General features: G+C 43.6%; 1 protein-coding gene across 1 annotated transcript; it reads right to left on the bottom strand.

Moving 5' to 3' along the window:
* Positions 1-2,903: 2,903 nt before the first annotated feature.
* LOC131281843 (angiopoietin-related protein 7-like) lies at positions 2,904-22,047 on the bottom strand. The gene is made up of 3 exons (XM_058311202.1): positions 21,928-22,047; positions 21,006-21,843; positions 2,904-3,265 (listed from the first exon to the last, which is right to left on the bottom strand). Exons 1-3 carry the CDS (start codon positions 22,045-22,047, stop codon positions 2,904-2,906), a joined length of 1,320 nt encoding a protein of 439 aa, XP_058167185.1.
* Positions 22,048-23,786: the final 1,739 nt, after the last annotated feature.

Genomic DNA, 23,786 nt, shown 5'->3' with positions numbered 1-23,786 from the left:
CAAGTGTCCCCTCGCGCTCTCCCTACCGTTTTGCGGTTGAAACACCCGACCGGATGAGACCGGAAGAACCGACACCAAAGGGATTTCTACCCTCCAGCTACGCTGATCCTTGCACGATGGTGCATGTTTTACAGTTTAACTGCCTAAAACCCGGGAAGGCCTACGGAGATACCCGTTCCGATGCAAAACTATCGAAAGATTGCATTGCTATTTGAGAAAACAAAAAAGAAAACAAGCGAACCGAAAGTTCCAAACAGAACTCAAACGAGTGGCAGAACAGTAGGAGTAAGGTCATTCAAAGCACGGCCCAAAACACCCGGATGCGAATGGAACGTCATCGTCCCCGGATGGAACAAGTAAACAGTACTCCATTCGCATCAGGCCTCCTTTTGGGGAGTATGACTCGTTCCGGCTGCATTCTGGACGTCATGCTGCATTTTCTCCCTTCCCCAAACTCGATGGGACGACTCCGAGAGAACGAGAATTAACGACTTCACTTTCAATAATAGAAACCAATAAAAGGACGGCAAGTAATAGACGTCCTATTTAGGTTTATTATTTTGTTTCAACCCTCCACGGTGTCCTTTCCCCAAAAAATACGATGCACTTGGATGTGTAAAACGAATGAAAGTCTACGGGGGGTTCACCAATTCACCAGAGTCCAAAGTTTCCCAAGGACACGCATAACACACACGAGAAAAAAAGGAAAACAAGCTACGTAGACAAATGTCCGGCTAGGACTAGTCCAGAAGCATTCTCCATTCGTGTGCAAGTGAACGATGGATGGTGATCGCCTCAATTGCATCAACAGCGCTCTCGAAGAGGTTCAGCCCGTACGTTCCAGGACGTCCCCCGAATGTCGGTGCATAAGGCAAACATGATTCTTTCGTTCGTCGCTTCCGGCCGGTTCTGGTTCGTCAGAGGTGTTGGCAAAAACGCACGCAAACGATTTGTCCTCCCACGTGGTGTGGCGCTGGGATGAAGTGCAATCCATCGGCACACAAGGACCGATCGTGGGGATGCATCTTTCACACGGTGTTCATTTCGATGCAGGTCCGTGGTCCACTTCCCGCCCTTCACGGAGGGTGACTTTAAATCTCTGCCAATTTGGAGAAACTCTCATCATTTTCCACCACGAGAAAACGCGTCCAGTGCCCGGCACGCGACCAGCCCAAAGCTACCAGCCCTAGACTGACAGATGGAAAAGCATTATTATTCGCCCCATTCGTCCTTTGGCGTCCCTTTTTCGGGCGCGTCACACCACGGCAAGTCTTCATCGTCGTCCGGTTGAACGATGCGTTTCGGAAAATTCCGGTCGCCTATCGTCACGGAAAAGACTACCGGCAAACGGGGGCAACGACGGTTCTTTCGGGTTTGCATCCAACTTCGAAGGACATGGCAGGACACGGTGGACAGGCAAAGATAGATGACCACCCACACGCGTGTCCATCCAGCGCCGGAGTGTTCGGTTGCAGATTGAATGACTCGAATGCGTATGCACTTAGCGGTACAGCTCTCTAGATTGGCCTTTCTGTGCGAAGGGAACGAGGGAACGGGAGGGGTGGTTCGTTTATGCAAATACATAATTCCCGTTGATGCAGTTTAAACGCCATCCATCGTGTCCCCGGTGGATCCGTGTGTCGGTTGGGAGGGGTGGGAGGGGTGAGAACGATTGAAAGGCGTTCTTCTGTTTTCTCCAAGGGCTTGTCTACATCTGGGACTACCGAGAACGACGACGAAGATGTCAACCGCTTCCACAACGTACGACAATGTACGACACGATTCGGAAATGTGTTTAGAAACGATACACCGACGTCATAGAGGAGGACTAAACGGGTGTGAGGGCAGGAGGGGGAGTGGATGCAAAAAACGGAACACGCACATCCAACATCGGCAGCATAAAAGCATCACCGTGTCCTCCCCTCGGTCACTCGCACTCGCACGTCACTTTGTCGATGGCAAAACAATCATACACCGAAACAGAAACAATGAAATAATCATTGTGGTTTTTAGGGCCGAAAGATTGAATTGTTTTCGGTCCTCGTGCGCACGGAACGGACGGACGAACAGCCCGGGACCGGACCTCGACAAGACTGATGAATTTTAGGAAAGATTAAGCAGACACCGGACCAGGGCGGGGGTTGTGGTGTCCGTGCGGGTGGGTAAGATTTTATGAGTCTTCTCGCCCTCTGCTCAATGGGTTTCGATGATCGTCGTTTCGGATGTGAACTTCCGGCCTTTCGAGCAGGTTTCGAAAGTTGTTCATCATTGGGTGGGGGGACTGTTTTGGGGGCTGGAGTGATGGCATCCGCATGCATGTGCATGTGCATATGCAGGTGCGTTGTGCATCGGCAACGAACGATCCTCCGAGTGGCAGTAGATAATGGCACTAAATAGTTAAAGAGATCAATATTTATGATGCAATTTGATAGAGCTGGTAATACATTATGGTAATTTATGGAGTCAAATAAGAAGAGAAATAGTCCTTTTTGTTTTGAGGCTTCCGATTACTTATCGTAGGAAAACAAGACAAAATAATTTTACAGATGCATTTGAATAACTTTAACTACCCAGTATAAGTTATGTTACACAATATTTGTTAAACGAATGTTTTGATGTTTCAAATGTGCGGCCATTATTTGAATAGTTTCAATGTTTTACTTTATAATTCTAGTATTGTTTGAAAACTTTTAATAAGTGATGGTAAACTTTTTCATTTTCTTTTTTAATTTTTTCACTAGTACTTATCCAAGTACATCAATTTGACTTTTGGTGAAACACGTTTGTTACAAAATTATTTTTTTCATTGTTATAACTTTATTGGTTTTACGCAGTGAAACAGAAAGGTTGAATAAGAATAGTAACAATTACAACTATTGAACCTGTTGATCATTTTGCTTGCGTTAATTAATGATATCGCGAATCATCATTCTCGAGTAAGACATACCACGTAAGTCGTTTTTTAAATAGTACCACGTCATTAGACTATCACCTGTTGAGTTCTCATAACGCCCGTTCAAATTGGAAATGGTGCAACCCCAGTACCACCAGGCTCCGTGATGCTCCTCAGCACAATTAACGCTATTCGATTGATCATTGTCACGATCGAATGTGGTAAACTTTTGATTTTTTTGGTACTGCAACGGATCACCGGCTGTCCCTGAGTACGTGCCTAACTTCTTCAACTTGTACTCCTCCGATTCGCTACCGATCTCAAACTCGTCGTACTTAGCGTACCCGTAGTTTCCGTGGAAATCTTTCACTTCTACAAGTAGTTCGTGCGGGCGGTTTTTGGTCATTTGATGCACGTATTCTAGACCCAACAAGAATTCGCCATCAACATTCCCGAATCCATTGCGGTAATCCGTCCAGTTCCTATAAAAATCGACAGAACCGTCGAACCTTTGCTGGATGACCATCCAACCGCCTTCAAACTTAGTTTGTTCGCATAACACTTCAAATGGTTGCAAATTTTGCCCTACATGAATAACGTGTCGTCCGGATAGTTTCATTACTTGCCGACACGAGTGGGCAGGATATGGAAACTGGGCCTCGAGTATTTTCTTGCTTTTTTCCGACAAAGTATTTATATTTCGTACCGAATCTGTAAGTATATCAGGAGTTTTCTCGTTTTCTCCAAGTTTCAAAAGCGCAGTTTGCGTCTTTTCTTGGAAGGTTTTCGTTTCGGCCTTTTGTTGTAGGTGTATACTGTCCATTTTAGAAATTATCTGATTCTTCAAGTCTTCAATTTTTTCCCGTGTATTGTTTTCACCCGTCTTCATACTCTGCAATAGATACAAATACATATTTCTCAAAATTCAACCAGTTTTTCCTCCAAGATAGTATCATCTAACGGTTTTAATGTTTCCTTACCTCTTGTAAAGAGTTTTCCATTGCTTGGATTCTTGCATTGAATTTTGAGTCCACTTCACCAATCCTTTCCATCCCAACTTTCTCAAGTCTAATAAGCATTTCATTAATGCTTGTATGGCGGTCTTTTGAAGCTTGTTCAGTTTCCTGTGAAGAATTATCAATTCAAAAAGTAAAGATTCCAAATTCATCAAGTAAATTTGTTCTATTTTTTCATCAAAGCATAGTCAAACTCACCCTCATTGCCATTTCCAACAAGTTCATTCTTGTCTCAAACTTTTCTTGCAAACGAATTTCCATTTTCTGCAATAAACACGTGCTTTCATGTAGTCTTTTGATGTTCATTTAACACGTCTTTGTTGTTTAAATCTGTTACCTTCAGCAAATTCCCTATTTCACAGTCAGTCGTTTTCATAGTTTTCTCTACCTCTTGCAATTTGTCCTCCACAAACTCCATGGTAGTTATTAGGGGCTTCATCTCGAAATTTTCTAGAGCCATTGCCAGCCGGTCGGACACAATAACACCCAAGCACATCACCGTAAGATACACACGAGTAATCATGACTTTTAACTTACTCTCTTACACTTAAATGCACAATCCGAACGAATGATGAAATGACAACTGACGCTCGTACGATTTCGTTCGACTTAGAACATGTGTTCTAAGCGATAATGTGGAGTTATCAACAGCGGCCCAAATTAGCGGTGAACATAGTGTAACCGATGTGTTGCCAAACGTTATCTCGAACGGTTGTTCACGGCTGCACTTTCCTACTCGAGAAATGCTCTTGTGTTTGTGAAATTTTGAACATGCCATTTTAATGCTTTATTCTATTTTAGGTTAATCACACGCAAGGCATATGAATGACCGTCAAATTTGCCATCAGATGGTAGCAGAGAAAAGAACTTTCGAGAACCGGGGTTGTCGGTAGGTGAGTGAGTAAAATATGATTTTTTTCCCAAATATAAAATTAATTTCGCAGCCCTGTTTCCCATACAATAATTATTTATAACATCAATATGCTTCCATTTAAAACCTTCGCCTGTTTTCTATGAAATACGCCTGTAGAAGTTCAAATGTAACCATGTAAACCATGCACCTTTACTAAAAGAACGGTAAAATTGGAAATTAAAAGATGGCTCCGAAGTTGCAAATTAGTAACATATAAATATTCAATTTATTCGATCGCCTTCTCTTATGGTCCTTCTACCATAGACTTCCTAAATAGGGAAAATTACGACTAGAAAAAGTGGCCACCGTGCAAGCCACTATTAAATGCATACGTTCACGCATATCTACATAAGAATCGGAGTCCGCTAGCCCTCCCGGCGGAGAAAGAATTCTGACTTTCTTTCACCCAAACAACACCGCAACCATCACCACAAATATCGGCTCGCGGTTCCATGACTACTATTGTTAGTCCGATTCCGATTGCGAACCCCGATTTCCCAGCCAACCAACCAATCCCTTTGCGATGGTATGAGAAAAGGGTGTTTTTATGCTGCTTTATGTTGTTGTTTTTCTTCGCCACTGTTTCCCCACTGGTTAGTCCGTGTAATGTTGCACCTTCCGGTCGTACCGAGCCGGGACACTCGCTTGTTGTCTGGCAGAAGACAATCGTGTACTTTTAAATTAATTAAATATGTTAAACACAAATCTTGTTAAACGCTATCAATTTGTAGTATCACCCCAAGCCAGTGTGTGCAACCGCAAAGCCACCGTCGAGGGCCAACATTGCCAAACGGCAACTGGCCCTGCACCGTAACGCTTCCACCCGCCGGAACCCCCTAGATTCGCCCCCTCCTCACGCCATCGATTCGCTTTGGGGTGTTCGCTACTTTTGTTTTTCGCTTATCGCTTCGGCTTTCGGTCCGCGAGTGTCTCGCACGGACACGGCTCCATTTGGTTCGATTTGGGGAAAAAAAACGAGAACAGCACGATCACGAGGGCCCGATTCTACGATGGAGCTGCGTTGCAATTGGTGCGCCCAATTTCGAAACGGAAGCCAAACCACAAACCGAGGGGCAAGCAATATGCATCGATGAGGTCCTTGGCTTTCCCGCTTTAACATCGACACCGGTTTCTTCGGCGAAGGATTAAAAGATTGGCACACATTGCGAAAAAAAAAAACAATGTCACCGTCCTTGTCGTCGTCGTCGTCGCTGTTGTTGTCATTCCTTTGTGCTATGCTACAATTTGTGTTGTTCCGAGTCCCGGAATTCTTTCGATGTGGGTCAGTTTCGTACGCACTCGGAAGGAAAGCGACAAGGGCAGCAACATGCAAGCAGATTCCTAAGATAACAAACATATCCTTACTCCTGGTGCGAATCGAACCCGTAATGCGTAATATATGGTGGACCATAAATTAAAATTCCTTCCTTCGCAAATGACGATGCCCGAACGGAGGGCTTGTTTTGCATAAGGTTCTGCCGCCCGGTGTTGATGCATTTCAAGAGACCACCGAGACTTGCCCGCTTTCCCCGAGCATCGCCATCCGTAGTGTGCGTGTTTGGTGAAAACATGCCATTTTAAATTGTTTGAAAAACACAACACATCAAAGCTCAAGTAAAACGTGGAACACATTTGACCCGATACGCTCCCTAGCAGGTATCTCGCGTACATTGATGTCCCTTTTTTGGGCATCAGTCAAACGGTAGAAAGTTTGTGTCTTAGAAGCGTCAATCGACCCGAGCACGATTTACAACCGAACCGAAGCGGCGGGATTTCTTCCGACTCGCTGTCCAGATTGCTCCAGTTTTGCTCATTGATTTATGGCACCATGTTCGAACGTTAACGGGCTTAGGATATTTCGTAGAATTCGCAGAAGGAAGAAAAGAGAAAGTTAGGGAACAAAAGGGTATTCGAGAGGCAAATTTCGACTGCGTGTGACGAAAGATGTTGGGAAACATTGCGATTGTAGCGTGCTGTGAAAGTGAAGCAAAAATATGGAAAGCTTTCCCAAAGAAACAAAAGAATTGAGTGACAAATGCACCAAATCGAAATTTATTAATTTTACATGCAGAGCATTGAAAATGTGATCGAATTTATCCACTTTTGTTTTAACAAATAGAAGAAAATGGAATATGATTTTTAAGGTTTACATCCATTTATCATCGTGAGGACAATTTACTCAATAAAAAAATAGAAAACACAATCAGCAAATTAACTCAAATGCTGTATGAGTCATGCTAGTCTCATAGATAGTTCATAAAAATTAATATAATAGTGCAACATACATTTCAGCAGTCATGACTTAGAATTCTTCCAAACCTTATTAGCATAACAATCAATCTGTCCCAAGAAGAAATGAAACTCTTTTCTATGATAGAACAAAACAAGTTGCCAGAAATTGCTTTATTGACATACTAGTTATTTTAATGCTTTACAATAATTTAATTTATACTTTTAAGCATTTCTTCCAATTGTCCATCTACTTGACTTAATTACCCCGATTGTCCAGTTGTCAATGTTGACTGTTCATTCGAAAAGTAAAACAGAATGATGAATGTTCAACTGGCAAATGGCAAATTGATCTCGCTCAACGCTTAATCCATCAATGACGAACTGGATCAGTTGCAACCGAACTTGATTGAATCATTCCCTCTGTCCATTCGATTTGCCGGATGAAGATGGAAGAACTGTCCGCTCACGGTGGACACTGACAACACTTCGTTTAACGTCGAGAAAGTGATCGCGCCGGACAGGATACATCAGACGACAACAACCAGAAAAAATACGGAAATACCATCGGAGGTAAAGATTGAGAGCGAAAAAAAATGTGCATCGGACGAGTTTCAAATAGGAAAACAATCGGACGGTGGGAAATCGCAACGGCATCCACCCTGAGATGGTTCGAACTGGTTGCGAAGCGAACCAGAAGTGGTCCGATCCAAGCAATCGAACGACGACGAACGACAGAGATGATGATGATGATGACGATGATGATGCTGTCCGGTGGTAGACATTGTCAACGGAACTCCGGACGCTCTATCCCCCGGGCTTCTTCGGCGGTGGAGAAAGGAAGTGTGGCGTAACGTTGGCACACGGTTTGTCGCTCCGATCGGCCGATCAGGTGATTGACGGCGTGTACAACCGCAGTCATTATCTGTGGTCATTCTTCTCTCCGCGAAACGGTGCGAAACGGGCTTGCAACGTGCTGTCGCTCCGGGGCCGATCCGGATGCATTTTGCACCGGCGAAGGTGCCGGGCTTGAGTGATGGATTACCGTCGCCGTAGGTGAAGAAAAGAATGTCAAAACCAGCCACATTCACCGGCACCCCTTTTTGGGGACCGAAAGGCAACGGAGAGCCCGGGGGCGAGGGGGCGCGAATGTGTCAACCGGTGTGAGTTGAGCGATTTATTGCTGCGTTAAGATTAATGATAAATTGATATGAAATTTGTTGGTTTTTGTTTATATCAAATAATAAGGAAAGCGTTTCAGCATCCGACGGACACAACGGAACGGGAAAAAACAAAGGCATAAGGAGACATCGATATGCAGCACACCAACGCAAACCTCGGCGGTCATCGGCAGCCGTGCGTGGTAGGATTGATTGATTTATGATGGACAGCATAAATCATTGACAACATCAGCTTGAAACTCCGGGTGGAACGGGATGAAATTGCGAAATGCCGGATGAATGGACCGTTGTCACATTGTGGAGAGTTTTTCTCAAGGGGATTTTATTCAATGAATCAGCGTGTTCCACGGAACGGGGTTTATATTCTTGTTTGGTTTTGTTTTTTGGGTATTTTTGTTTCTTATTGTTGCCAATTTACGATAAAAGGAATCATCTAACAAAGGTTTAAAGAACGTCAGCTTATTTTAAGTTAATTATTATCAATGATCTGATATTAGAAGTAATTTTTATCATTACATTTTTTGTTTATTACACGAACATCAATTAACAACAATTGCCGTTCTGGCAACAAATTTACGCGCACCGCTCAAATTAATGCCTCATTTGAGCCACATTAAAACTCCCGCCATAAAATGAACCACAAAATGCATCCGCTTCTGATGTAGTGCTCTCGCAAAACCGGCGAACCTAATTTTACCACCATAAAACACAACGGCGTGTTCGATAGGGTAAGGGAAGATGAAAAACAAAATGTAAAATAACTGGTCGACAAAAAAATATTACACGATGACGGTTTGTAACAGCGGATGCACACCTCACACCGGAACAATATATCAGCGCGTGCTGCAATGCATGCAGTCGGGTGCATTTAGCTGCACTCCGATGTAAATCAACTCTCACGGTGGAGATCATAATCACCAGCGAGAAGGGGTGAGTGCGGAGTGGAGGAAATCATATTAGTGAAGCTTTCGAGGATAACGAACATTTTTGCAGCGAGAGAATGAAATAGGAAAAGGGGGAAAAAAGAATCTAACTCTAACTCTCCGATCAGCACACACATACACAAACAAACCTCACCCTAATGCATCCCTTGTTTGGGTGCCCATAAACCCCCTTTTTCGATTGCATACATTCAAAACAGCTCGCTCGCTCGAAATCAAAAACTAAACGAATTATCAAAACATTTCGATGACGATTGTTCTGGTTACGGTTGAGTTACAACCGGTTGGAAAATTGCACACCCCCTTTCCTTCCCGGGACCGGTACAACGTATTTCGGAATTGATTGCGCTTTTACGCAGCAGTCCCGCCCCTCCCTTCACCTGCGCACCCCCTCTAAGCCCACCCCTTTACCGGTGCATATCCGCTGCCGGACGCTATTGATATTTATGAGCGGCAGCGGTTTAGTCACACAAAACATACCGGAGGTTTAAAAATCGTCCTCCCGTCCCGTTTGCGCGACGGAGGATTTACTTTCAAATGCACATCGACAGCGTTATCGACCATGCAGCGATCACACATACAAACGGCCAGGCACACGACGGCAGATGCGGACAATCATTAGTTTAGCGTGTGCACGCGCTGCAGAAGCGTCGGATGCATGTTTAAGCTCGAGCCCGATGCACGGAAAACCCCGGGAAAAACATTCCCCCGGCCCAAAACCCCCCCCTCGTCGGACATGCCCTCTCAACCAGAGCCGGGCGCAATAAATCATCGAAATTTCATTTCTATTCACGCAATTTCGGTATTTATTGCAAACTAAATAATATTATTATAATATTGATAAATTATTGAATGTTCGATTTTAATCATCATTTATGCGGACAGTTTTCCATTGTAAATCTAAAATACAACTCCTCTCCTCCCCCCTTCCTTCACCCTGATTGTATTGCAGGTTGGCCCGAAACTGCATCCGTACCGTCCCGGTCCGATGCGTTCCTCCTCGGGTGCAATCGCTTCGGTTTGCTAAACTGGAACAGTCTTGCCAGATCGGTCGGGAATAATTTATCGCCAAATTTGGCTTACAGCCTCCCGCCTCACGGGTTGCGCTGTTGTTGACAACAACAACAACACATCCCCGATACCCGGGGAAGGTGGAATTTTTTCGTATCGATTAACGCCATTGCAGCAAATTTTGTTTTTAACTGCTCGAACACGAAATATCGAACAACAACTGTTGAAAGAAAGTTTTCGAAACTACAGAAGATGATGCCTCAAGATTCCAACCAGATTTAATTTAGTTTTCGCTTCCAGCCGCCAACCATTAACCGGTAAGATATGACCCGAATTCATATTTTAATTATGACATTACTTTACAGTGAGTCTTCCCCCGGCTCTATCAGAGGACATGTTCCGAATCTGGCCACGAAAACCCCAAAATTACATCATAATCCGCCTGAATCATGTTGCCCCGAATCGGTTCATTTACCTGGCGGCCCACGACGGAGCCCTCGCGGTCGGCCCACGGCGATTAAGTGATGGGCCGGCGAGGGGGGGAAAAAAATGAACCGGCCCGGATTGACTTGAAAGGTGGCTGGCGCTGGACCACTTTCCGGGTATGAAATAAAGCGTACCACTTCCCCGCACCCACCCCCGGAGGAGCCCCGTTGACACATTGATTAAAGTTATTGGAGCAATTTTTCAGCCCATTTTATTGCCTTAGACACAACACCGGCATTGCGATGAGAGGTGAGGGAGCGCAGACGAAACGTCATACCGTTTCACAAAATTTACGCACATTCACAAAAAAAAACGGCGAACCGGTCGCGAAAGTGCATCGCGATGCAGCGAGCGAGGGGGAGGGAACAAAAAACCGCCACCTTGTGGTGGTGGTGGTGTTGGATGACCGTTTGACTTTGTCTTAATTTTGGCACCGACATAAACTGATGATCGCATTCACAGGGTTCGGTTTTTTTTTTCGCGGCCGGTTCTGGTTTTGTTTGTCCTTCCCGATGTTGCCGTTCACCAGTTTGCGGCAAAGAAAATCGATATGGAAAACATATTTATGACGATAATGATTGTTAATCGATGGAATGGTTTGGTTTCTTTCTTCGTGCGGAATGAATTGCTTCATTCGGTCCATTTTTGATAAAGGACGCAACAAGAGCCCCGGTGTGATCATAGTAGGATCAATGAAGGTCAAATATAGTGTTCAAAATTTTAAAACTGGTTGTGGAACCAGGTTTATGAGATAAAATACTTTCATAGATATAAATAGTTTTAATGAATCGTGCAGCAACTTCTACTACGTAAAATTAAATTGATTCATTTCAAATGAGTATTAAATGAGTATTAAAGTTACAAAAATAAACTATTGGAAATAAAACAATTCTAAGTTAGTCTTTCTAATAACTTTAACTAATTATTATCCATTTTTATCACTTCTTATAATTCGTAAAATTCGTTAACACTCCTCACAAGCTTCTCCAGCATCCAATCTTCGTCGGATCAACCGGCAGACATAAAGTACAATTTGTATCGAAAATAATTTCTTAATAATCGCCTCGGCGCTGAAAGCCACTTCCACGGTATGCCGGCGTGTCCCGGTAAAAGCGTGGCGATGGGCCATCATTTCACGCAATTTACGATCCACGGTTTGATAATAGCATCGCCATCATCTTCCATCCGCTCGTTGGCGGATGCATCGCGGAAGGTGACAATTCTTCGCTAATCCACCACCGTCTCACCGTCGTGGCTGCCTTTCCCAGTGTGAGGGAACAAGAGGTCTTTGAACCACTCTTCCACCATCTTCTATCCTTCCGTAAGACAAACTTTGTCTGCTCCTAACGGTGGGTGACGAGGAACGTCGCGAATCGCACGGTTTTTGACGCGCACTAGAAGCCTTGACATTCGCAAGCGACACGTTGCGCTTCTCGTTGGGCGATCCACGCCGAACCTCCCTATCGGCGTGCAACGTACCGGTGAGGTCATAAATCAAATCGTTTATGTGCGACCGATCGAAGGCAGCAACAGGCACAAAAACAACCACGCGATCATTCGGTGGTTCAATATGCAAGCCTTCTATTTATGTTCGATCAAGTGCGCAAGAGCTATCCGCACGAGGTCATCAATCGCACTCGGAAAGAGGCTCTCCGATGGGCTCCTTGGGCAGGAATGTCAGTTCGAAAAAGCGCAACCGTTCGTGCGGACATCTGGCGAATCGTTCCGGTGGCGAGTGGGGGACAAAATATGCAAATGCACCGCCATCCCCAGATCCCGCGGGATGCCGTTTTTGCCAGATAAATTACCTACCCGCCTAATTAGCCATTATTTTACATTATTCGTTTTCATATTGGCGCAAAAGTTTATATTAAGCTAAGTTACGATCCGCCCCGGCCCGTTAAACGGTGCTTGAACTTCTCTTTCACTCCGGCTCCGGCTCGGATCGTCTCAGCTCGGAGCGGGCGGAGGTTGCGGTTGCCATTTGCACCCGCTTGAAACCTGCTTTTTTCCGTTCTCCAATAGTGGTTCTATTAATCAGCGCGCGGTTTTGCGTTGCGCCCTCTGGCCGCGTTGATTGAACTTCACTGTCGGTTTGGCTCATCAATTGTAAATGCACTCAAGCGCGGTGCCATATTGGATGCAACGCCTCCAGTGTGTCCAGGCAGCGATGCAGTGGTCCAGTCACAGGCCTAAGGTGTCAGCAGCGTGCTTGTGTCTTAAATCCTTCATATGTAAATATTTTGTAAAACATTGACTTGTACTTCTTTTGTTTGAATGGGAATATTTTAAATCATTGGGATGATTTGAATATACTGATTATATGTTTTCTTAAGCGTAGCATTTCGAAAGCACTATTTATAAAGTCTTTTTGATTTTCAATAGGAATAGAATCATCGATGACGCATTCAAAAATGCCCAAGACGTTTGATTGAAAATCACGATTTTGTCATATGCAAATTTCTATATTAATTTTGATCCAGTTTCAACCCAAAATTTAATGTTTGGTTAATCACCTTTGGTCATTACAACGGATGATTTACTTTAATGTTTAATGCGTTCTCTCCCTTTTATACAAAAAAGGTGCACTGCTCCCAGTGCAAGTTAACAAATCGGAAAGAAATATTTAACTTCTAGCTGATTAACCCGATTTCATCCGGGTAGAAAGACAATTTCAAACGAAAGACTGTTTTAATTCAGTATCTTGAGTTTTACAATATTAAGAATGTTGGACGTTTCACACTGGAAAGTTGGCTTTCTTATAATTTTGTTTGGTTTAAATTGATTAGATCGATTTTGTGTGATTGAGAATATTTGTAGGAGAAGATAAAAGAAGTCTGAGATGAAATATAGCACTCAAATTGTGACCATTCGATTTAGTGACCCCAAATACTACGAAAATGATACCCATATTGCATTTTAACCATTGTTGAGCTGTAGGGGTAAGATGGTAGCCCCTTTCATCCTTTCCTGTACATGGATGAAATTTTATTACATGATGGCTACATATTTAAGTAGTATGTGTATCAATTATTTTTAAAACCCATTCCAAAATTGTTGAATTATTATTATTTTTCATCATTTCAGGGGATAGGTGTTCGGAAGGGGGAAAGGGAAGGAAGTCATTCGACAGGATAAAAAAAAGCTACACTCCAGCCAAGTTTGGTACACATAGACTCAGTAGATTTTGCGTTGCATACATGTAATAAGAATTAAAGCTTTTTGTTTTCAGCATTGCTAATGTTTTACTGAAGAGGAGGAGGGTAAAGGAAGTCTGGGCTGAGATTGAACATTAAGAGCGAGGCTATTCGATTTAGAAACCACAAATACCACGAAATTGATACCCATATTGCATTTTTACCATTTTTGAGGTATGGGGTATCGTGAGAGCCCCTCTTTCCCCTACCCCTTTTTTTTATGTGGCACGACATCCCCTAATGGGACAAGGCCTCTCTCCGAAGAGAGTTTGTGTGACCGAAAGACGGTATATTATAGATCGGTGGTCAGCCGTTCGTAATACCGGAGGGTGCCAGACTCGAGATTCGATCCCACACCTATGGTGTGGTGTTTCCTCGTGCTACCGCTGCGCCATGGGCACCCCATCTACCCCTAGGAAGATAAAATTTTAAACCATGATATGTCCCTATGTGAGCGGTATGTGTTCCAATTTTTATGAAAATCCAATCAGTAGTGGTTGAGTTATAATTGTTTTTCATTAATTTTAGAGGGTAGGTGTTCGGGAGGGGTAGGGAGGATTGGAAATATCAACAAACGAAGTTCAGATCATTCAACCATGGAAAATTAGCTACCTTCCTGCCAAGTTTGGTGCAAATCGGCCCGGTGGATTTTGCGTGATGCGCTCACATACATACATATATTTATATATACAGACAACGGTGACTTTTATATATTAGAAGATACATTCACTATTGCTTTTATTGGATAAAGTAAGTGAAACAGTTCGCTTACGAATATTAAAGAGCTTTATCGTTAAGTCGATCGTTGAATGTTTATTCTAATTGATGCGATCACGAATCATCATTCTCGAGTAAGACATACCCCGAGAGTCTTTTTTAAAGCCCCTCCATTCCATCGCACTCTCATCATCTATTGTGTTCTGATAACGCCCGTTCAAGTTGGAATAGGTGCATCCATGATACCACCAGGCCCCGTGTCGCTCCTCAGTACACTTGTTTCCATTTCTGTTATTTCTACGATCGAATGTGCTAAACTTTTCATTTTTGTTGTACCCCATCGAGTCTCCTGCTGTCCCTGAATATGTCCCTAACTTCTTCAACTCATAACTCTCGTAGTCACTGCCGATCTCAAACTCGTCGTACTTAGCGTACCCATAGTTTCCGTGGAAATCTTTGATCTCCACCAACAGTTCGTGGGGTCGGTTTCTCGTCATTTGATGCACGTATTCTAGCCCGAGCCAGAATTCGCCATCCAAAGTACCAAATCCATTGCGGTACTCTTTCCAGTTCCTATAAAAATCGACCGAACCGTCGAACCTGTGCTGGATTACAGTCCAGCCGCCGTCAAACTTAGTTTGTTCACATAACACTTCAAATGGTTGCAAACATAGCCCTTCATGAATTACATATCGGCCGGATACTTTCATCACTTGTCGACACGAACGAACAGGCTTCGAAATGTGAACCTCGAGTATCTCATTGCTTTTTTCCGACAGTGTACTTATATTTCGTACCGAATAGGTAAGCATGTCAAGAGAGTTCTTATTTTCACTTATTTTCTTGAGCTCAGCTGCCGACGATTCCTGGATAGTTTTCATTTCTGCCTCTTGTTGCTGCAGAATATTGTCCATTTTAGAAATTATCTGGGTGCTTATATTTTCCAATTTTGCTCGTGTGTTATCCTCGCTGGTCTTCACACTCTGCAAAAAAAATAGTTAACATAAATGTAACACAAATCGATCAGCTTGTGATCCAAAATCGTATCTCATACCCTTATTGCCCACTACCTTACCTTCTTCATAGATTCTTCCATTGCGTGCATTTTTGTCTCGAATTTAGAGTCCATTTGCTGTAGACGTTGTTCCATTTTCTGCAAGAGAATATCATTGTTCTCACTCATCTTCCTGTGTTCAATAAATTTAGTCAAGCATTTAAAATCATCACCTCCATTTTTGTCTGCATGGCTTGCTCTACTGCTTGCAGTCTGTCTTGCAAGAAGTCCAGCTTGGTCATCAGCAATTCCATCTCAAATCCCCCAATAGCTGTTGTGGGGTGGGCTGACATGATCACCAAAAAACACAACACCGCGAGACACACGCGAGTATTCATGATTTAAAACGTTCACTTTTGCACTGGTACGTATGATCGAATCAAACCCATAAAGACGACTGAGGATCGTGTGGTTCCGTTTATTGCGAGTAGGCAAACAAGAACAGTAATGCAACATGGGTTCTTAGCGATAACGTAATTCCACCACCAATACCAATAGTCATGACCATATTGTGGCAAAAACGTATTCTTGCAGGGTGATTATGTGTTTCATTCGAGATTATGGGTTTCATTTAACAACAAATACTGTGTTTTCACTTGTCTTTGCTTTTAAATACATTATACACGGCACGATAGTATGATTCTCTATTCATTATGCCATAAAAAATGCCTTACTAAAAGCGTGTTAATAATTTTACTGTGATTGAAAATTACGATGTTGTCATATGCAAATTCCTATATTAATTTTGGTCCAGTTTCAACCCGAAATTTAATGTTTGTTTAATCACCTTAGGTCATTACTTTAATTTTCAATGCACTCTCTCCCTTTTATACAAAAAAAAAGGTGCACTGCTTCCGGTTAAAGAGTCCCAAATGATTGACTCGGTAAAAATGGCCGGAGGAACAAAAAAACCTGCGCACTACGATCTTAAAGCCAACCGTGCAAGGAACTGCCCGACCTCGGTGCGATCGCTGGATGGCGGCGTGCCAAAAGCGCGTCAAACTTTAGCACGTCCGTTTCAACAGATCGCTGTCTTATTTCTATCAGCCGGATATAAATCAGTGTCATTAAATCATAAAAATTTCATTAATTCAGCCACTCGGGCGGGCGACGGTGCGGGGCGGGATCTTGTACGAGGATCGAAAGACGACTTTCCCGAATGCCCCAACAACGCGCCCCCGAGTACTCCGTTCCGATCGCGGTCAGTGGCGTTTTTCGCTCACCACGCCGAGTGCATCTGATTGCGACGATGCGGTTGCTGCAATCCGGGTTTTGGAAAGCCCAAGTGTGAACAAATGCATCCACAGGACCAGCGGAACGGGCTACACACACTCGACGCCGTCGACGTGACAGACGTGGCCCGAAAGTGTCCTCCCGATTGTCAACTGTAAAATGAATTATGATCATTGATGGTGTTGATGACTGTGTCACTTACGTGACACTGCTAAGTGCCTATATATAATGTGCCACAGGCCTCCCCCCCCCCCCCCCCCCCCCACCCCGTCCGCCCTTTCTCCAGCTTGCGTGACGGTTTTTCCATGCTTTCACTCGCCGCCGAACGGGGAACAATATTTCGCGCCACGAAATTGTTGCCGCGTTTTTGGACGAAAATGATGTGTGATGGAATAATTTATGATACCCTTCAGCAGAACAGCACCCACGGGCAGACGGACGTGCTGTTGGGCAAGAGTTATTCGTTCGGGTGTTTTTGGCGCGCTTTTATTTATTTATTTTGCCTTGGTGCATCTGAAAATACAATTTCCAACCTCGCGATCTGTTTCAGATGGAGTGCTGTGTCAATGTTGATGCGATCCGCTCGTGTAGCAAACATTCCATAGCAGTTGAGAAAATCGCCTGACAGTCTGAGGATCATTTCATCAGAGACAGAAGGAATTCTATAATGGAAAAGTAGGCCATAACTCTCTAACAAAGTGTTCAAATAAAAAAGCGGCAATTTTAGAGCACAAGATAGTTTTGTACTGTAAAAAAACAAGGCGTAACGAAACAAGTTTTTGAAAGTTCCTCGTGTCATCTTCAAAACACAAATGCGCACAAATAGTGTGGCAAAAAATCTTCAAAAAATCAGTGCTTTCCAACACCAACAAATGATCGCATCGCATCATTAGGATTCGGAACCGGCCCGACCGACCATACATCGCCATATTTCAGCCAGTTAATTGAGGCTCCACGCTCGAAACGGTCACTAGAAACTGCCCGCCACTAAATCATCACCATCCCGATCGTGACGGTGAAATATGGATTATTTGTCAAACCACAGGAAATTTCGATGGACCCGGTTCGGCTAATTGACGCCGTCTGGCGAACCGGTCGAATCTTTGGCCACGGTTCCGGCCACGGATATCGCCGCCAGATCAAATTGTCATCCTGTCCGATAAGGTTTGGTTGATTGGTGGCCGATATGTCGGTTTGGTTTTTTTTGTTTGGTTACCTTTTCCATACCCCTCCTTGCTACAGGAGCACATATTTACATTACAAAAACACACTAAACCGGAGGCGGGTTGGGGGACGGTGGGATGAGGAGCGAAATAAATTTGTATCAAACCGAAAGACAAATATACAGCTTTGATTTCCTCCTCCTCGCCGAAGTGAAACCATGGTTGGTGAAGGCGAGGGGTTGACATTAAAATAAAGATGAAGATGATGACGACAGGATTTTAGGCAGACAACACTAATGAGTCTTGCTGATTGATTAATATCGCCCCGGGATGAGCCGATGTGTGACGCCGTGTGACGCCATTACGAACGAAAGAATCCGAGCGAGGCAACTCGAACCCTTGAAGATGATCATCAGGAAGTGGGAACGAGGAAAACACTTCTTTCAAAAACGTGATACACGTTTGAGTTTTAATTTTGTTTAACTGAAAACATGGGTAGATTTTTTTTTAAATAAGAACACATTGGAATTCTATTAAATATATTAATTAAATTATACAAGAGCTTCCGTCATTAAACACCATACAATTATTTTAAGAAAAGAAATTCAAATTTCTGGAAAATATTTATTTACTTTCTAAGTTTCCTTTTTTGTTTATTTTCTTACTACCCGCATTGCACAAAACCGTCAAGATCTCCCGCTAAACGCAGATATGTCATACGTATCAAAAGCTCAGCTTTATTAAACGGCTGCCTTTGCAAACCCGCGCTCAACACGAACAGTGACAGAAGCCTCCGAGGCATGACACACACACACACCAACACTCTCCACGCTTGATCGGCGAAAGGACGAATGGAAAGGTCATTCTGGAGAGCGGTCCAGACACGGAACCCAACAGCCTCGCGTAGGACACCCACTCATCATCGCGGTTGTTTGCCATTGACACCACGAGCCCTCGTGGCGCATTCCTTCCGCAACCACCCAACCCCACCACGATGCGCGATGGCACATCTTTTAAATCACAATTCGGACAGTTGAACGCGCTTTGATATGATATATAATGTGCCCTAACTGGGCCGCCGTCCGTGCTAATGCTCGTTCGGACAATTTTATAATGTCCCGATGCGACGCACCGCCACCCTGCCAACCCTGCATGCATTCATTCATTCATTCATTCCGCCGTCCGGGGCCGTTCATTATAAAATAACACCGCGGTCGGTGGACCGAAAAACATTATAATAGCATACGCCCCCCCCCCCCCCCCCCACCTCCCCTTTACCCGAGGCTTTCCTCCGTTTTTGGAGGCTCCCGAGCGATAGTTTCCCATTGTGGTCCGCGTGTCCGGAATATTTGAAATGAGAAAATTTAGCACCCGGACGCTGACCACCTCACCCCCTTAGGGTGAATGGCCGGAGGATGTGCGAGGACCCGCCGCCCACATCAGAGCCACTTGATGTGTTCACGGTTTCGCCAAATCAGCATAAACAGATAGCTGTTTAGCTGCGATGAAAGATGGCAACAGGATGGCGCACAAACACCCATCCGGAAGCGGTGGGGTAATGGGTGGGTGGGGGAGGGAACGGAAACTCCCAAAAACCCTCTCAAAACGGTATGTGTCGGTGCATTCCCGACCCGGGACCCAAAACGACAGGTTCCCATTCCGGAGTGTAGCTGTGTGTGTGTATGTGTGTGAAGCCTAAGCGTATCTAATTTTATTTCGCGAATTTCCCAACCCCCGGCTCGAAAACGGATCGCCTTTTCCGTGGCACAAACTTTCCACCGTTGCCCACAAAATGGGAGGGGGGGGGGGGGGGGCGCTCGGGACGGGTTTCGGAATGGCGTACTGATTGTATGTCATGTCCGTATAGATGTCGTTTTAATAATAATTAACTGTCATTGTCACATATAAACGCATATAAATAAAACTTATCGGGGTTCTCCGGGAGTCCGGCGTGGAAAATATCTCCGGTGGCGCCTGTTTTCGCGCTGGCGTAGTTTTCGGTAAAGCATCCAACCCGCGCCCGAAGCCCATCCTTCATCCGGGATGCCGGCCCACTCCGCGGTGTGAATAGTTCTGGGGGTGAAGAAGAAAAAAACCGTGGAACACGCCTTTGAGGACAAGGGAGCCGATCCGAGGACAACAAAAGCGCGGCACGGAGGAAGGAAGGATATGATGCATTTCGAACGCAGGTTTTCGGTTGCGTTCTGCAGTCGTGGTTGATGTTTTAACTCTTTCCTCTCGCCCTACGAGCGAATTGTAGTGCATGTGCATTCGATTGACACATACTCGGGACTCCACCGTTCCGCGCACCTCTCGCGTGAGCTCCTCTCTTTGAAAGCTCCGGAACCAGGACCACCGGAATCTGTAAATTATTTATGCAAAACACACGGATGCAAGCGCGAACCTAATGGACCAATCTAATTGCTGGTGATTATGAGGTGAAAATGTATTCTTTATTTCATTCAATGGTCATCATGTAATCTGATTGAGCGGGAATTAGACCGGAGAAGCGTGAATTTCTTTTAATGTATTTTCTTGATTTGAGGCGACTCGAAAAAGTTAAAAAATCGGAAAGAAATATTTTACTATACAACCACTATTGCTTTTATTGAATAATGTAAGTAAGGGAGGGGGGGGGGGGGGGGGGTCCGCAACAGCCGAGCGGTAGCGCCGGTTAGAAAATCGACCCATGAGCGCCGAGGCTCACCTCCTCGACGGCGTGGGTTCGAATCCCAACCGAGACCGGGCCCTCCCCTGTACGAGAGGACTGACTATTCACGTACAGGAAAAAGGGAAACAAGTCTCGTAAGCCCTTAACGGGCAGGCATGACCAACAAAACAAGGTCGTTACGCCAAGAAGGAGAAGAAGTAAAACAATTCGGTTACGAATTATAAAGAGCTTTACCGTTGATCGTTGTATGTTTATGCTAATTGATGCGATCACGAATCATCATTCTCGAGTAAGACATACCACGAAAGTCATTTTTAAAGTACCACCATTCTATCGCACTCCGATCATCTATTGTGTTCTGATAACGCCCGTTCAAGTTGGAATTGGTGCATCCATAATACCACCAGGCCCCGTGTCGCTCCTCAGCACACTTGTTTCCAAATCTGTCATTGTTACGATCGAATGTGCTAAACTTTTCATTTTTGTTGTACTGCATTGAGTTTCCTGCTGTCCCTGAGTATAACCCTAACTTCTTCAACACATACTTCTCCGATTCGTTACCTATCTCAAACTCTTCATACTTAGCGTATCCGTAATTTCCGTGAAAATCTTTCACTTCTACCATCAGTTCGTGGGGTCGGTTTGTCGTCATTTGATGCAAATATTCTAGTCCGAGCCAGAATTCGCCATCCAAAGCACCGAATCCATTACGGTACTCCGTCCAGTTCCTATAAAAGTCGACTGAACCGTCATACCTTTGCTGGATGACCGTCCAACCGCCATCGAATTTGTTTTGTTCACATAACACTTTTAATGGTTGTAAATTTTGCCCTACATGAATAACGTATCGTCCTGATAGTTTCATAACGTCTTGACAGGAAAGGACAGGATACACAAAGTGAGCCTCGAGTATCTTATTGCTTCCTTCCGTTAGTGTACTCATAATTCGTACCGTACCGGAAAGCATATCAAGAGCATTCTTGTTTTCACCTATTTTCTGAAGATGAGTTTTCGACGTTTCCTGGAAGGTTTTCGTTTCAGCCTCTTGTTGCTGCAGAATATTCTCCATTTTAAAAATCAACTGGTTGCTTATATTTTCGAATTTTGCTCGTATGTTATCCTCGCTGGTCTTGACACTCTACAAAAAGCGATTAACATAAATGAGCATAAACAGCTTGTAATACAAAATCGTATCTCCCACCCTTAATGCACCCTACCTTACCTTTTTCATAAATTCTTCCATTGCGTGCAATTTTGTCTCGAATTTAGAATCCATTTGCTCCATCTTTTCCTGTAGATGTTGTTCCATTTTCTGCAAGAGAATATCATTTTTCTCACTCATCTTCCTGTGTGAATTAATTTATTCAAGCATTTAAAACCATCACCTCCATGTTTGTCTGCATGGTTTGCTCTACTTCTTGCAGTTTGTCTTGCAAGAAGTCCAGCTTGGTCATCAGCAATTCCATCTCAAACCCCCCAATAGCCGTTGTGGGGTGGGCTGACATGATCACCAAAAAACACAACACCGTGAGACACACGCGAGTATTCATAATTTCAAATGTTCACTTTTGCACTGGTGAATGATCAAATCAAACCAATAAAGACGACTGAGGCTGGTGTGGTTCCGTTTATTGCGAGTAGGCAAGAAAAAATCAGGAATGGAGCGATAACGTAATGGCAACACCAATACCCGCAACCACATTTTTTTGCATTAAAATAGCCGCGACCACATTTTGCAAAAACATATTCTTGCAGGGTGATGAAACATCGTAAATTCACTTTTACTTGTCTTTGCTTTTAAATACATAATACACGGCACGATAGTATCATTCTAATTTCATTATGCTACTAGTAATAAAAATGCTTTACTAAAAGCATGTTAGTAATTTTACTTTAAATGAAATGACGATCGAACTGACATGACGTACAGTTTCTCCACCGTGAAGACGACCGCAAACAACAACGACACGGACAATATGGGAACAGGTAAGTGTTTGTTGTTTAACAAACAGATGGTGGATTGGTTTACTCAATTTTTTTAAATTTTTAACAACAATTTTTCAGTTATGATAACTGTTTCTGAGTACTGAGGATTTTTGTAATCAAGTGTTATGGTGTCTTTTGATGTGTTTGTTGTTATGTCCATCAATACAAATTATAAATCCTTCCCACAAACTGTTTACAACCTATCGAATGTTCGATTCTTAACATTTTTTGCATAAAATTTTCAAGCTTCAAGACTTCGTGTTCATTGGATCACCCTGTGGAACTTGCAATTCGATTTATGCCACAAACTCGCTCAAGGAATTGAGCTGAGTATGTCGAACGTTATCTCGAACGGTTACTCCACACATCGCGTTGCAACTTGTGTGTATATGTTTTGCTACTAGGTAATGTTCTTCCCATGTTCCCTTCATAACGCTGATGTTGATCAAAACAAGATGTTCATCAAACTCAATATTGAATCATTTGAAACACGCGATGGAAAAAAATATTGTTCAAACGAAATCGGCAGGAATGACGCTAGCAGAGGATGCTTATCATGAGCAACGCGTAGTCTGTATAGAAAACTATAATTATTGTATCGATATCCTGTCAAAAAACATTCAACAATGCATATGAAAATGTATATGCCGAAAAATTCTTATTTTCAACAAGTATGATTAAACTTTATGTAGCAGTATGAATTTCATTTTATTTTATTTTTGTTGTCATCTTTTCATACTGCAAAGGATCTAAATGAGATAATTCGAAAGTCAAACCGTTCGATCGCTTTTGGTAAAAATAAAGTTCTATAGACAATTAAATTTGGAGCATTAAACTAATATGACTCATATTTTAAATACACCTTCTCGTATTTATCATGCCTCGTTATCGGCTAATGAATGCACGCCGTCGGTTGATTAACGCTTCGAGCAAAAGCTCATCAACGCCAATATCTTTCCACGTCGAAAGACGAAACATTGTATCGCTTCCACCTTTGGCGTGCACCGGTGAATAAATATCTCTAGTGGCGAGGAACAACAATCATTGCATTATAAATAGTCACCCTGCGGGTTCAGTAAACGACATGCAGAATAA

Source organism: Anopheles ziemanni, chromosome 2, assembly GCF_943734765.1.
Source record: "Anopheles ziemanni chromosome 2, idAnoZiCoDA_A2_x.2, whole genome shotgun sequence".
In the NCBI taxonomy this organism is placed as follows: Eukaryota; Metazoa; Arthropoda; class Insecta; order Diptera; family Culicidae; genus Anopheles; species Anopheles ziemanni.
The sequence above is the reverse complement of the archived record's forward strand: the minus strand, read 5'-3'. Positions and strand labels throughout refer to the sequence as shown.

Bases quoted from the DNA above. Each gene is read 5' to 3' on its own strand.
- LOC131281843 (XM_058311202.1), bottom strand. From the start codon at position 22,047: ATGAGTGAGAAAAATGATATTCTCTTGCAGAAAATGGAACAACATCTA. The intron at 21,844-21,927 runs GTAAGGTAGGGT...CGCTTTTTGTAG, and splicing joins TGGAAGAATTTATGAAAAAG to AGTGTCAAGACCAGCGAGGA. The intron at 3,266-21,005 runs GTATGTCTTACT...AACTACTTGTAG, and splicing joins CTTTAAAAATGACTTTCGTG to AAGTGAAAGATTTCCACGGA.